The sequence below is a fragment of the Schistocerca piceifrons genome, chromosome 9 (genome assembly GCF_021461385.2).
Source record: "Schistocerca piceifrons isolate TAMUIC-IGC-003096 chromosome 9, iqSchPice1.1, whole genome shotgun sequence".
Lineage (NCBI taxonomy): Eukaryota > Metazoa > Arthropoda > Insecta > Orthoptera > Acrididae > Schistocerca > Schistocerca piceifrons.
The window spans coordinates 73,439,603-73,452,803 of NC_060146.1; the positions used below are offsets into that span (position 1 = coordinate 73,439,603).

At 46.2% G+C, this 13,201-nt stretch overlaps 1 protein-coding gene across 1 annotated transcript in view; it reads left to right on the forward strand.

The window, feature by feature from the left end:
- The window catches only part of LOC124717123 (formin-like protein 20), a 100,322-nt gene that overhangs the window by 31,688 nt on the left and 55,433 nt on the right, over positions 1 to 13,201 (forward strand). Inside the window, exons 3-5 of the mRNA XM_047243855.1 lie at positions 3,241 to 3,734; positions 11,392 to 11,896; positions 12,927 to 13,021. Coding sequence (XP_047099811.1) covers positions 3,255 to 3,734; positions 11,392 to 11,896; positions 12,927 to 13,021 — 1,080 coding nt within the window. The 5' untranslated portion in view covers positions 3,241 to 3,254. The remainder of the gene's footprint in view (positions 1 to 3,240; positions 3,735 to 11,391; positions 11,897 to 12,926; positions 13,022 to 13,201) is intronic.

The window sequence follows — 13,201 nt, forward strand, 5'->3', positions numbered from 1 at the left end:
TGAGCTCTGATTTATCTTATTTTATTATGCTGATTATTTATCCGTATGTAGTGGGGAACCAGCAAAACATTTTCACGCTTCGAGGAGAAAGTTGGTCACTGAAATTTCATGAGAAGATCCTGCCACAATGAAAGACACATTGTTTTGAATTATTGACATTCCACTTTGTATATTCTTTTTGTGACACTCCCACCCCTGTTTCAAGACAATACAAAATGAGCTGCCCTTCTTTGGACTTTCTCACTATCCTCCGTCAGTAATGGCTGACGTGGCTCCCACACTGCACCCAAGACTCCAGAAGAGGGCGCAGACGTATAGTATAAGCAATCTTTTTAATAGACCTGTGCATTTTCTGAGTGTTGTACCTGTAACCAAAAGTCTTTGGTATGTACAGATAGGCCAAGCTTGAGGTTTTCTTTGATTTGTTACAATGTGACGTATTTGAGTCTCTGTAGTTGTCGAGAGGAGTTAATTCAATTTTCTGATATAGTTTCCTAGAATTTTACTAAACCATTTTCTCTTTCTTTTTAAATATATAATAAAATATAAAACAAAAAAATGTACAAAATCGTCACTGCATTCCTCTAAGGCTGTATGTCTAGTTTACATAAAAGATAAATCATAGTATGGCCAAAACATTTTTCTGGACCTTCCTCAGAATAGTTTCTGAATTGTAACTTAATGGTCGAAAGTACGCAAAAATAGAAAAACACGGATAGTAGTGTTTAAATTTTACTTCAGCTTCTCTGTAGCGAACAATGCAACACAGTTTAATGAATGTACACAGGTTCATGTTAGGGAATGTAGGTTAAAAAACAAAGTGAGCTATTTAAATGAATGCATGTCACGTCTAGATCAGATTTACGTATTATTAAAAATGGAAAACTGTTGTCAAAATTGTACAGATTCACTTTGGCAGTGGATTTATGGGAAGTTAGTTTTGTACTTATATTATTGATGGCCTGGGAATGCTTTTTGGACATATGTACCTCTAAATACATGCCCAACTCCAGTGTAACAGTCACAATTGCTTTGATGTTTGCACAGAAGACTGTGTTTACAGAACTTTCAGTCAAATTATGATTTTGAGTACTTTAACAAGAATATTGGCTGAGTTAAACAGATCAACACTTTGACCTGGACTGTCTCAGTAGGCTTCTAAACCCCTTCCCATTTGTCAGCTGCACTGTCTATTGTGCATACAAAAGATGGGAGGTGCACATTGCTTATGAAGCATTCCACAATCTTCCTCGCACAGCAGAGATTTTTTTTCCCCTGAGACTAAGTGTAAAGTAATTATCTGTATTACAATGAAAATAAATTATAGAATTCATGTTCATAACTGTACAGTGTATACATTAAAGTACTGAAAGTCCGTCAAGAATATTTACAGGGTGTGATTCAAAAGTTTCAAGACTTAACTCGAAACTAGAAATTTATTGGATATTTAAGTACAGTGGACTAAAATTCTTCAAAATATAATCCTTCAGCATCAACATAGCACTGCCAGTGCATCTTCCACTGTTCGTAGCCCTTCTGAAAGGCCTCGAGTGTCATGCTGTCAAGGGCTCTCGTCGAAGCCTGCTGGATGGCATTGATGGAGTCGAATTGCTTCCCTTTTAGGCCTGTCTTGGTTTAGGGGAAGAGGAAAAAGTCACTTGGAGCCAAGTTGGGGCTGTAGGGTGGCTGTGGCAATGTTGTCACATTGAACTTGACCAAAACTTCGGCGCCTGCGCATGACGTGTGAGCAGGCACGTTGTCATGGTGGAGAATCCAGTCGCCCTTGATCTCCGTGTGGACGCGGCGAACTCAATCCCTCAAGTGGCGGAGCACCCCAGTGTAAAAGTCTCCCGAGTATGTCCACGAGCAACAAACTCCTTGTGAATCACTCCTTTACCATCAAGGAAAAAAAAAGACAATCAGATGCACTTCACACACAACTTGCTCATGTGAGCTTTCTTGGGCTTCAGCGAGGAAGCAGTGTGCCATTCTGAGCTTCGATGCTTCAACTGAGGATCGTGTTTGTAGACCCAGGTCTCATCACTAGTAACCGCTTTCTCCAGAAGGTTCGGACCAACAGTCAACCGTTGGAGCATTTCCTGGCACACAGTCGTGCGGCGTTTCTTATGATCCATCGACAAAACATTCAGCACCAGTTTGGCACACACTTTTCGCATCATCAAATTCTCCATCACAATCCTCCACACCGTACTCTAAGTCCCAGTTCATTGGCAATTAATCTAGTACTAAGACGAAGGTCATTGTTTAAAAGTTCCCGCACTCTCTCCACATTTTGATCCATTTGGCTTGATGATGGCCTCCCAGAGTGGTTGTCGTCTTCAACATTCCCACGGCCATCTTTGAAACGTTTGTGCCACATGAAAACCATTGCACGGGACATGGCTTCTTCCTTAAAGGCCTCTTGAATTATACTGAGAGTCTCCGTGGCAGTTTTGTTCAGTCGCACGCAAAACTTAATCGCATAATGCTGCTCAAAGTGCTGCTCCATTTTCGCCTCTCCCACTTTTTGACCGAGGTCAATGACAAGCACTAATGCTGCAAGTGATGCGCACTCTCCAGGTTTCTGGAGACAACTGCCACAGTGTCAGTTTATTCCCTGAGACCCCCCACTACTTCCCCCACCCTTTGGAACCGGTCTGCGCGCGCTCCCCAATTCAGAAATGAATCAGTCTTGAAACTTCTGAATCACACCTTGTACACCTGTAACAATTGCTTGAATCACAAAATATTATTGTTAATAATAAATCTCCACAAATCTATAGTGATGAAAGATACAAAGCTCTCTCTCTCTCTCTCTCTCTCTCTCTCTCTCTCTCTCTCTCTCTCTCTCTCACACACACACACACACACAATATCATGCATGTAGTCAGGTTTAAAAATTGAAATAAAAAAGAGAAAACACTGAAAATAATGAAAATGCTACATCAAATAACTGCAGCTTCCTGATCCACAGAATAAATATGGTGAGCCAGCCACACTGCAAAACACTAAAATCTTCAGCCTGAAAGCTTGGGTGTTCTTTTTCCCCGAGATGTGGATTTGTTGACAGGCGCAATTTGAGTGAGTGAGTGAGTGAGTGAGTGAGTGTTTGTGTGTGTGTGTGTGTGTGTGTGTGTGTGTGTGTGTGAGAGAGAGAGAGAGAGAGAGAGAGAGAGAGAGAGAGAGAGAGAGAGAGAGAGAGAGAGAATCATCCTGCATCAGACTAAATCTTTGTTCCAGGTAGCAGTAAAGTGATGACTGTCTCAACAGCATCAGGCACGTCTGATGGTCCTCCCATTCCATCGTGCTCTCCCATGGAGCAACATAATCAAAAACAGCAACAGCAGCAGCAACAGCAAAAGCACCAACAACAGCAGCAGCAACAACAACAACATCCACCACCACCACAGCAGCAGCCAAAGCAACCCCAACAACAGAAGCAAATCCAGCCACAACAGGCCCAGCTGCAGCAGAAACAAATGCAGCCTCAGCAGAAGCAGCAGCAACAGCAGCCACAACAGAAACCACAGCTCCAGCAGCACCAGCAGCTGCAGAAGCCACAACAACCATCACAGCCTCCACCACCTCCTCCGCCGCCGCCACCCCCTCCACCTCCGCCACAGCAGCAGGCGCAGCATCAACAACAGAAACCACAGCCGCCACACACACACCCACAGCCCCAGAGGCCACAACAGCCCGGAGCCACTAATGGGAGCCTACCTCACAATTCACCTGTGAGTTACTTCCCATTTTAATTGTAGGTTGACACTGTTTATACACATTACTTCTATTCTGGAGGTCTAGCTGAGTTATAAACAACATTTTGCATTGGAGGGCAACGTGGAGGGTAAAAATCGTATAGGGAGACCAAGAAATGAATACATTAAGCAGATTCAGAAGGATGTAGGTTGCAGTAAGTACTGGGAGATGAAGAAGCTTTCACAGGATAGAGTAGCATGGAGAGCTGCATCACACCAGTCTCAGGACTGAAGGCCACAACAACAACAATAAGGTAACATTATAGAAAAGAAATAATGTCATTCTAGAAGACTGAAAGATAATGTTAAAAAATTGTAAACTTCACTCAAGAATTAGGCCTAGGGCTGTCCCGGCTGGGTGACTGCTGCCTACAAGACAGTACGAGGATCAGTCTAATCTGTGATTGTGAGACACGTGATCAGCACGTCACCAGTCAGCTAGTGTCACAAAGATGAGTGCACACTGTCCCAATCCTCCCAGTGAGGAAAAAACCCATGCCTTATCAGGAATTCAACCCATATCCTCCACATAAGGAGCCCCCCTCAGGGGCTCACAGTTCTTTCATGAGTTCACGAGTGGCGCACGTGGGGCCCCGAGCTATTGCAGCCAATTCTTCCTTCCCTGGCTGTATTTCCTTCACCCTGCTCTCCCTCCTTATCCTCACTCCTTCCCCGTTACCCCCTCCTTCCCCCCTCGTGGTTTTCTGATTTATATCAACCTGGCTATCCACCTGGTTTCCTGTAATGCTTGCAATTCTCCCTTCCCTGGCTGTATTTCCTTCACCCTGCTCTCCCTCCCTATCCTCACTCCTTCCCCGTTACCCCCTCCTTCCCCCCTCGTGGTTTTCTGATTTATATCAACCTGGCTATCCACCTGGTTTCCTGTAATGCTTGCTATTTGGGGAAGAATGTCCTCCCTAGCATCAATGGTGTGGGTTCCTCTCCCCCCCTTCCTTCCCCTCTTGACAACATGGATCACACTACTGATAGCTGAACTGTTCCTTCCCCATGTATGCCGAGGAGTGGTTGTTTGTCTCCTTGGAGCATGCCAGACAGCCCTAGCTGTGGCTGGGTGGTGCCCATGGGGAGAGCCTCTGCTCAGAGTGGGTGGTATCAGGGCGGAAGCTTGGCACATGAAGTGTATCAAGCTGAAGAAATCTGGCCATTCTCATACAGCCGTCTCTTCATATGAGCTGTCAACCTTCCCTTCCTTGGCTACACCATGGGAGGAAGGCCAGGCTTGCTGTCTTGGGATGAAACACTTTCCCCACTGCCTCGTCTGTACTAGGACAGATGGGGACACATTCACTGCCAAGGTGAAGTGGAGTCTTGTAGAAAGATGTGGTCAGGCTGCCTGTTGAACAAGACTTCCTCCACTCCATGAGGGAAGCCTCTGTGTTCCACCATGTGCATGTCTCAGTTGTGCTGAAGGCCACTCCCCTCACTCACCAGATTGACCGGCTTACAAGAGAGAGAGAAGAAGATGCAAGAATAAAATTCCCTTGATCACTTGTCTTATGCTGAGGCTCGCCAAAAATATGAGAGATTCCATCCAGTGTCAGATTCTTCAATGTTTGCCACTGTTACTTTATTTCCTCCTCCTACCTCTTCCTTACCCCAACCTCGTTCCCATGACCTCCCATCTGGGAGCTGCTCCTCCTCCACGGCCAAAGAAGTGCCCCCATTCTACAGCACCTGCCGGTGTTAGGGCTCCCTCCTGGGGACCCCTTTCCCCGGTGTCTCTCAGGTCAGAGGACTCCAACCAGATTCAGCCACAAGACATACCATTTGTGTGCCTCAAGGTTGCCCTCTTTCGGTTCCAGATCTTTCAGATGCTTGTACTCCCTTCCCTGCCCTCCTCCACCTCTGAAATAGGAGGAGGAGGAGGAGGAGGAGAAACGTAAGTCCCAAGACAAGGCTACCACTCCCCCCCCCCCCCCCCCTCCCCGAGATCCCAGAGCTGCCATTTCCCCCCTCACAACCTGAGTCTGACGTCTTATTTATGGATGTCACCCCATCCTGGTCAGTAATGACTACAGACTGAGTGAAATGTCCTCATCCTTCTTTATGTCTAACCTGATCTCTCACCACATGAGGATCCAGTGGAATTGCAACGGATACTATTGTCACCTTCCGGAAATGAAACGTCATGTCTCCTATTCTGCATTATGTGTTGTTCCTCAAGAAATGCATTTCCCTGATGACCACTCTCCAACATTCGGTGGTTATCAGGCATTTTTTCAGAACTGTGCCGGCCCCGGCATAGCATCTGGTGGGGTCTGCACTCTGGTTCGCTCCGATGTTATTAGTGACTGGATCCCACTACATACCAACCTGGAAGAAATAGTATTTTGAGTGCAAATGACTCCAGCACTCACCAATTGGAATGTCTACCTCCCTCTAGGTAGGTCACTTCCTTATGTTGCACTGTCTATCTTAATCCAGTAACTCCCGCCCTTGTTTTTCCTCATAGGGGCCTTCAGTGTCCACCACCCATTGTGGGGGAGTGTCACTTCAATGGGTAGGAGTCTCCTAACTGACCGACTTATTAAGGACCTTGATTTGTGCCTCCTCAATGATGTTTCCCCAACCCACATGATGACCTTTGTGACAGTCATCACTTTCCGGTGATTCTATCATTCCCCTGCTGCCGCCAAGCAGACCGGCCCCAATGTTGGGCATTCAGCAGGGCCAATTGTTGAGTTGAACAGAGCCCTCTCTGTTTCATCCCACACCATGCTGAGCTCTATAATGAACCATTCACTGAATGGGAATTGGTACAGGCTCTTACCGCTTCACGAGACACGGCCCCAGGCCTGGATTCCATCCACAACCAGATGATCCAACACTTGGAGGTTCCCCAGAGGCAACATCTCAGGGACTTCAACCGCATTTGGCTCACAGGTGCTTTTCTGTCACAGTGGTGAGACAGAATAGTTATCCCCGTCCTTAAGGGTGGGAAGGACCCAACATCTCTCGACAGTTACCACCCAGCTATCCTGATGAATGTACTATGTAAACTGCGTGAGAGGATGGTTAGCTTCAGATAATGTTGGGTACTCGAATCTCGGGCCTTTTGTCCCTGTATCAGTGTGGCTTTCAGGCAGAACGATCTCCAACTGACCTTTTGTAGTAACCACAACCAACAGCGGGAACGCCCCGGGCCGCAGATTGGAGCCACCAGGCGAGCAAGCCGGCGGCGGCGGAGCATGCACCACCGGGCAAACACTGGACGAGTCGGACGACAGACCAACGACAACTGACGACGATTGACCACGACCGACTATGAGCGACACAACGAGGAAGAGACAAACAACGGAGGCCTGTGGAAACCACAACATCAAACACCAAACGCAAATCCACTCGGAACCAGAGCCAGGCAAACGCCAACAACGAGCAATGACCAGAACACAGTACCGCCGAGAGAGAAACAAAATCCAGAGCGAGTACCAGACTGGCTTGACCAGGGCAGAGCGGGTCCCTATATACGAAACCAGAGGGAGCGGCTATTGACCGCTGTCTGCACGTGGCTTAGCAGTGGCGCCCTCGCTGCGCGAGAGCTGCTGCGCGGAATAGCCGCTGCGGAGGCGGAGCCCTCTATGGGCTGACCACGTCCATTTGTTCTGCCGCGTGTTAGACTTCCACGGCGGAAGGTACTAGACCTTTTACTCATATTGGAAACAGCCATCCGACAGGCTTTTACTCATTGCCAGCACCTTATCGCAGTCTTCGACATTCATAAGGCATACAAAATGACTTGGCACTATCACATTTTAGTTACCTTCCATGACTGGGACTTCTGTGGTCGCTTCAGATTTTTATCTGCGAGTTTTTATCTCACTGGCCCTTCCGGGTTCAAGTTGGCACTTCAATCAGCGCCCCTCGGATTCAGAAAAATGGTATCCTATAGGATTCTGTGCTAAGTGACACACTCTTCCTCATTGCCATCAATCGGCTTGTGACCTCTGTTGGGCCTCTGGTTGTACATCGACGATTTTTGCATCTCGTGCAGCTCCCACTTGGTAGCTCCTGCTGAGCACCAGCTCCAAGGCGCCATCCAATGGGCCTCTGCATGGACCAGTTCCCATGGCTTCCAGTTTTCTCCCTCCAAAATGCGGATTCTGCATTTTTGTCGTCGACCTACAGTACACTGTGATCCAGAACTTTATTTAGATGACCAGCTCGTCAATGTTGTAGCAAGGTCTCATTTCTTGGGCCTTATTTTTGATAAAAAGCTGACATGGCTGCCCCATATTGTCACCTAAAGACTACGTGCATGCATATGCCTAATGCACTCTGCCTCCTGGCCACACATCTTGGGGTGCAGACCGTACCACTCTTCTCCATCTTTACCATACTCTGGTCTTCAAAAATGGTTCAAATGGCTCTGAGCACTATGGGACTTAAATTCTGAGGCCATCATTCCCCTAGAACTTAGAACTACTTAAATCTAACTAACCTAAGGACATCACACACATCCATACCCAAGACAGGATTCGAACCTGCGACCGTAGCGGTTGCGCGGTTCCAGACTGCAGCGCCTAGAACCGCTCGGCGACTCCGGCCGGCACTCTGGCCTTATCCAGACCAAATTGTGGTGGTCAGGTTTATGGCTTAGTAGCTCTTTCTACTTTGAAACTGCTTGACCCTGTTCACCACAGTGAGGTGTCCGCTAATTGGTGCCTTTTGCACTAGTTCTGTTGATAGTCTCCTCACAGAAGCAGTGGTTCCCCCTCTACACATATAATGGGGCCAACTCCTAGTTACTTACTCAATTGCCATTCGCCAATTCCCTGATCATCCCATGTATCCTGTGCTCTTTGGCAATGAGGGATGCCTCCCCCCCGAAACCTGCCCATGAGTGGGATTGCCAGTTGACATGCATCTTACTTCCCACTGTAGGGATCTCCATCTCCACTCACTGGAATGCACCCCGTGTCTTTCCTCCCATACCTCCCTTGGATGGTGCCTAACCATGGATTAGGACTGATTTATTCTAGGGTCCTAAGATCTCTGTTGCCCTTATGGTTTTCCAGCGTCTTGTATGTGCCATCCTTGCATAGTAAGGTGCCACTATCTTTTACACTGATGGTTCTAAGACAGTCGATAAAGTGGGATATGCTTCCACATTTCCTACTAGCTTCGAACACCATTTATTGCCTGGATCATGTAGTGTGTTCACAGCAGAGCTTCTAGCCACTCGCAGAGCTCTCCTTTCTGTTTCTCAGGCCTCCCTCCACGGTTGTTTAATTTGTTCAGATTCAATGAGCAGCCTGCAGGCTAACGACCGATGCTACTCTCTTCACCCTTTGGTCTCTGTTTTCCACAATCTTCTCTCTTCCCTTGGTCATGCTGCCTGTTTCATTGTCTTCCTCTGGGTCCCAAGTCAAGTGGACATCCCAGGGAATCAACTGGCTGACCGTTTGGCTAGAAAAGCAGGTACGTACCCTTCATTTCCTTTCATGATATCGGCTGCGGATATGCAGATCTATGTCAAATCTCTCGTCGCCCAAAAATGGAATGACATCTGGTGCGCTACTGCTCATAGTAATAAACTCGGCACAATCAAGAAGTCTACTGCAGTTTGGCGCTCTTCCTTCCACTCCTCTCGGAAGGAGTCCACTGTTTTATGCCATCTACATATTGGTCATACAAGGCTCACTCGTTGTTTCCTCCTACTTAATGACCCCCATTCCCAAGATGTGGTTGTGGAGCCAGACTGATGGTATCCCACATATTGGTGGAATGTCTCCTTCTTTTTGCCCTTCATGCTAAGTATAGTCATCCTGATTCCTTGAATTTAGTGTTAGGAGACGATTCACGGATGTTTGAACTGGTCCTCACTTTCCTCCGTGAAAGTGGTTTTTATTTCCAGATATAAGGTTGTACTTTAGTCTTGGAGCAGGGGCAAGGTAGTTGTGGTTGGGACCTCTTTTTCAGTCTTCTCGGTCTGGGACCCCATGACCATGTTTCCATGGAAAGATTGCCCCCATTTTCTCCAGATTTTAGATTTGGTCTCAGCTTTTTTGCCTTTCATTATGTCTGTTTAATCTTCCTTATTTTGTAATTTGACTCCCCTGACTGGATCCATCCACATTTAGCAGACCCTCTTTCTTGTGTGACTAATTTCAGAACGGGACTGATGACCTTGCTGTTTGGTCCCATAACCCATCTCAATTAATCATCCATGTAGTGGTCACGCTGACCACTTAGCTGTGGAGGTGGATGAGGGATAGGTTGGAGAATGTTAGAAAGGAAGGGAATGTCATATTAACCCCAGGATAAGAAAGGGACTGTTGTGTTCCGAGGAGGAGAGACAGACGCAGTGGGAGGCATCGGAGACAAAAAAAAACACTCAGTCATTTCAGTCCAGAGATTATGAGCACAGAGTGGGAACTAAAGATGGATTGGACATAGAGAAGTGAGTAGTGCAGTTAACACTTTGGAGTCCGGCCACTCAGAAGAATATCAGGCCTAAGAAAGCAGCCATTTATGCCATTATTTAAAGTGTTACTTGCACATATGTAATTGATGTATCTTAAAGAGTAATGCATATGAAAAGGGATCAAATGTCAATATTTATTATTCATATTTACTTTTTTACTGTGGTGGCTTATATATTTTGAAATAATAATGACAGAAAGGACAGTTATCCTCCCAAGAAGGAAGTGCGAGGTGAGTTATTGTGTAATTTCTTCCTTTCAAGTTCCCAAAATTTCTTGCTGACATCAACAAACATGATGTATTTGTAGCAGTATTACGGCAAACTGCAGAACCCAACAAGTACTTGCACGAAATTATGTTAGTGTGATCATGTTGGCTCAGCCATTCAGGACGGCAGTTGTTACATTGGCTAATGTTTCTTTAAGAATAATTCTAGAAACTGATAACAAAAGGCAGTACCAGTCAAAGAACAGGTATCATGATGCTGTTGAAATAGTGTGCAACTGGTTGCTTTTGTAGACCTGGTGATTATATTTCTGTGAGCTGTGTGAAAGGTGAAAAATATTCCTGCTTGTAACAGATTGTCGTAACAGTATAAAAAGAACCTTTAATCCAATATTCTTATGTTTCGTGTACAGCAACTGGTGCAGAACTACTTTCATTTCACGCTAATCTGTGTCCCTTCACTTGAGAACCTATTTAATTGCCCCAACCATGTTCCTTCCATTAACTGGCTCACATATGCAATTGTTTGTTCCACTAATAATGTAAAAAATTGTTGAGATGGGAAAATATCAGAAACGACCACCTGGGTGTATGGCACTGTATTTCCCTAATGGGAAAGAACGTGTTTAAGCATATTTTTGCCACTGTCAAAAAAAAGTTTTCCCTAATGGGAAATACAGTGACTGCCTTGTAAAATATTTTGTTGTGTTTCTCATCCTTAGGTGATACAAAAGATATCATTGCCATTTTCGACATAGAACCGAAAGATCGTCAGGTGATGCGAATATGTTACATAGCAAGTTGTCTGCTGAAGGTCTCCAGATGCACACTCACAGTGTGACTGTATCTGCTGTTATCATAGCACTGATATGCTTACATTGTGAATGCCTCTCCGGGCATCTAACAGTTGCTTTCTGTGACAGAGATGCTTTTGTGACGGAGATTTTGTTTGCTTTTCTTTCAGGGCTCAGATATGCGTCAGGCACCTCGACCAAGGCAGGGGCATGACATGGGACCGAGGATGCCTCCCGGTGGCGGAAGTGGCTACGGCCCGCCTCGTCCGATGCCTCCGGCGCCACCTCCGCCACCCCCGCCTGGCCAGCCCGGGATCAGTGGCCCACCAGCCGGCCGCTACCCGCCGCCCCCACCACCGCGCTATGGCCCACCTCTGCCACCTATGCGGCCTCCCCCGCCACCCCCTTTCGGCCTGCTGCCTCCTGCCCCACCACCCCCTCCACCACCCTCATCCGGTGCTGCGAGGGCCGCAGCTGCTGCCGCAGCCTTCCTTTCACGACCTCCCCCTCCGCCCCCACCTCCTGCGTGCAGGGGATACGCTGCACGCTGCGGGGTGCCGCCGCCCGTGCTGCGGCAGCTGTTGCTGGTGAGACCGCCCCCTCCGCCCCCGCGGGCGGCTCCCGGCCCTCGGCCTCCGCCTCCTGACAGGTGCCCTCCCCTTGGCCAGCCTCCCGGTGAGTGAGTGGCACCACCTCTTTTGGAGATTATGTTAATTTTTGATGCCTGCGATATTTTTATTTTTCACTTTGTCTCTCTCTGTCTTTTAAACTTTTTGCCCTAGGCAGTTGATGGTGCACAGAGTTAATTATTGTAGCAGTTGTAGTGGAAACCTAACAGTTGTTAAAGAACGTGTTTAAGCATATTTTTGCCAGTGTCAAAAAGAGTTTTCTTAAAATGATTTTGCAAACTTGAATAATGATTGACAGCTGATGTGCAGATTCCAAAAATTGCACTTGAGTAATAATATTTGTATTGACATTCACACATTATTTTGACCATAAAGCTTTGTTTCTTTGCTTTTACAGCAAATAAAATGCATGCAAGAAAAATGCTGTAAATTGCTTGTGTTCAATGATTCTAATTGAGCTTTGATTTTACTCAGCATGCATTTCGCATGGTTGGAGGGTTTGAAGTTGTGTTTGTAGAACGAAAACAATATTGGAAAGAGTGAAATTCATGTAAAGATGCAGTATGTACTGATGGCAGGGCTTCTGTCATGCAGTCAAGTAAACCATATAAGCAAGGATTCTTTTATTTTTTTTTTTACTTTTGATAAAATATTTGTATTATTTATTGTTGTCTTATAACAGCTTGTGTGTAATATTTTATAAATTTTGGTACTAATTTAGGTCTCTTAGTACTGATCCTAACAGTAAGGTGCCATAAACCTTTAAAGAGTATAATTCTGGGGGTTTCCTTCAGTAGATGTCCTGTTTCCAGGTTTTCCTTGGCCACATTTCCTGTCATTGAGGGCTATCCATGGAACAGCTAAATGCCTTGACTACTGTCTTCTCCCTGATGCTGCCTTTTAAGCGATTACACCATGTTGCATTGTCTCCTCCTGCCACACACAGTTCATTTTAGTAAGGCAGTAAAAAAAAAGAATTGTTGGCTGTTTATGTAAGCCACTTCTGTGATACCCAGTCTGTGTTTGAGTGGGGAGCAGAAGTGTTCACCTGCAATACTTTCTGTCGTATGTCTAAGGTGCCGCTGGAGGCTCTTCGGTTGAAAGGATGTCACTGCCAGATGACCTCAAGAAGAAATGCACCGATACCCAGTGTGACATCTGCTCTATGACGGTGCGTACACTTTCCAGATTTCGTGCGAAGCACTGAAATATGAATAATATTGTCTCATTTTCCTGTTGATTATTTCAGATAATTTGTTCGTTTGTCTTACTGCGTGATCTTTGCTAGTGAAGTAAGTTATGACTTTTCTTAATGCAGCATCTTCCATTCATTGAACACAGTTGTACAGTA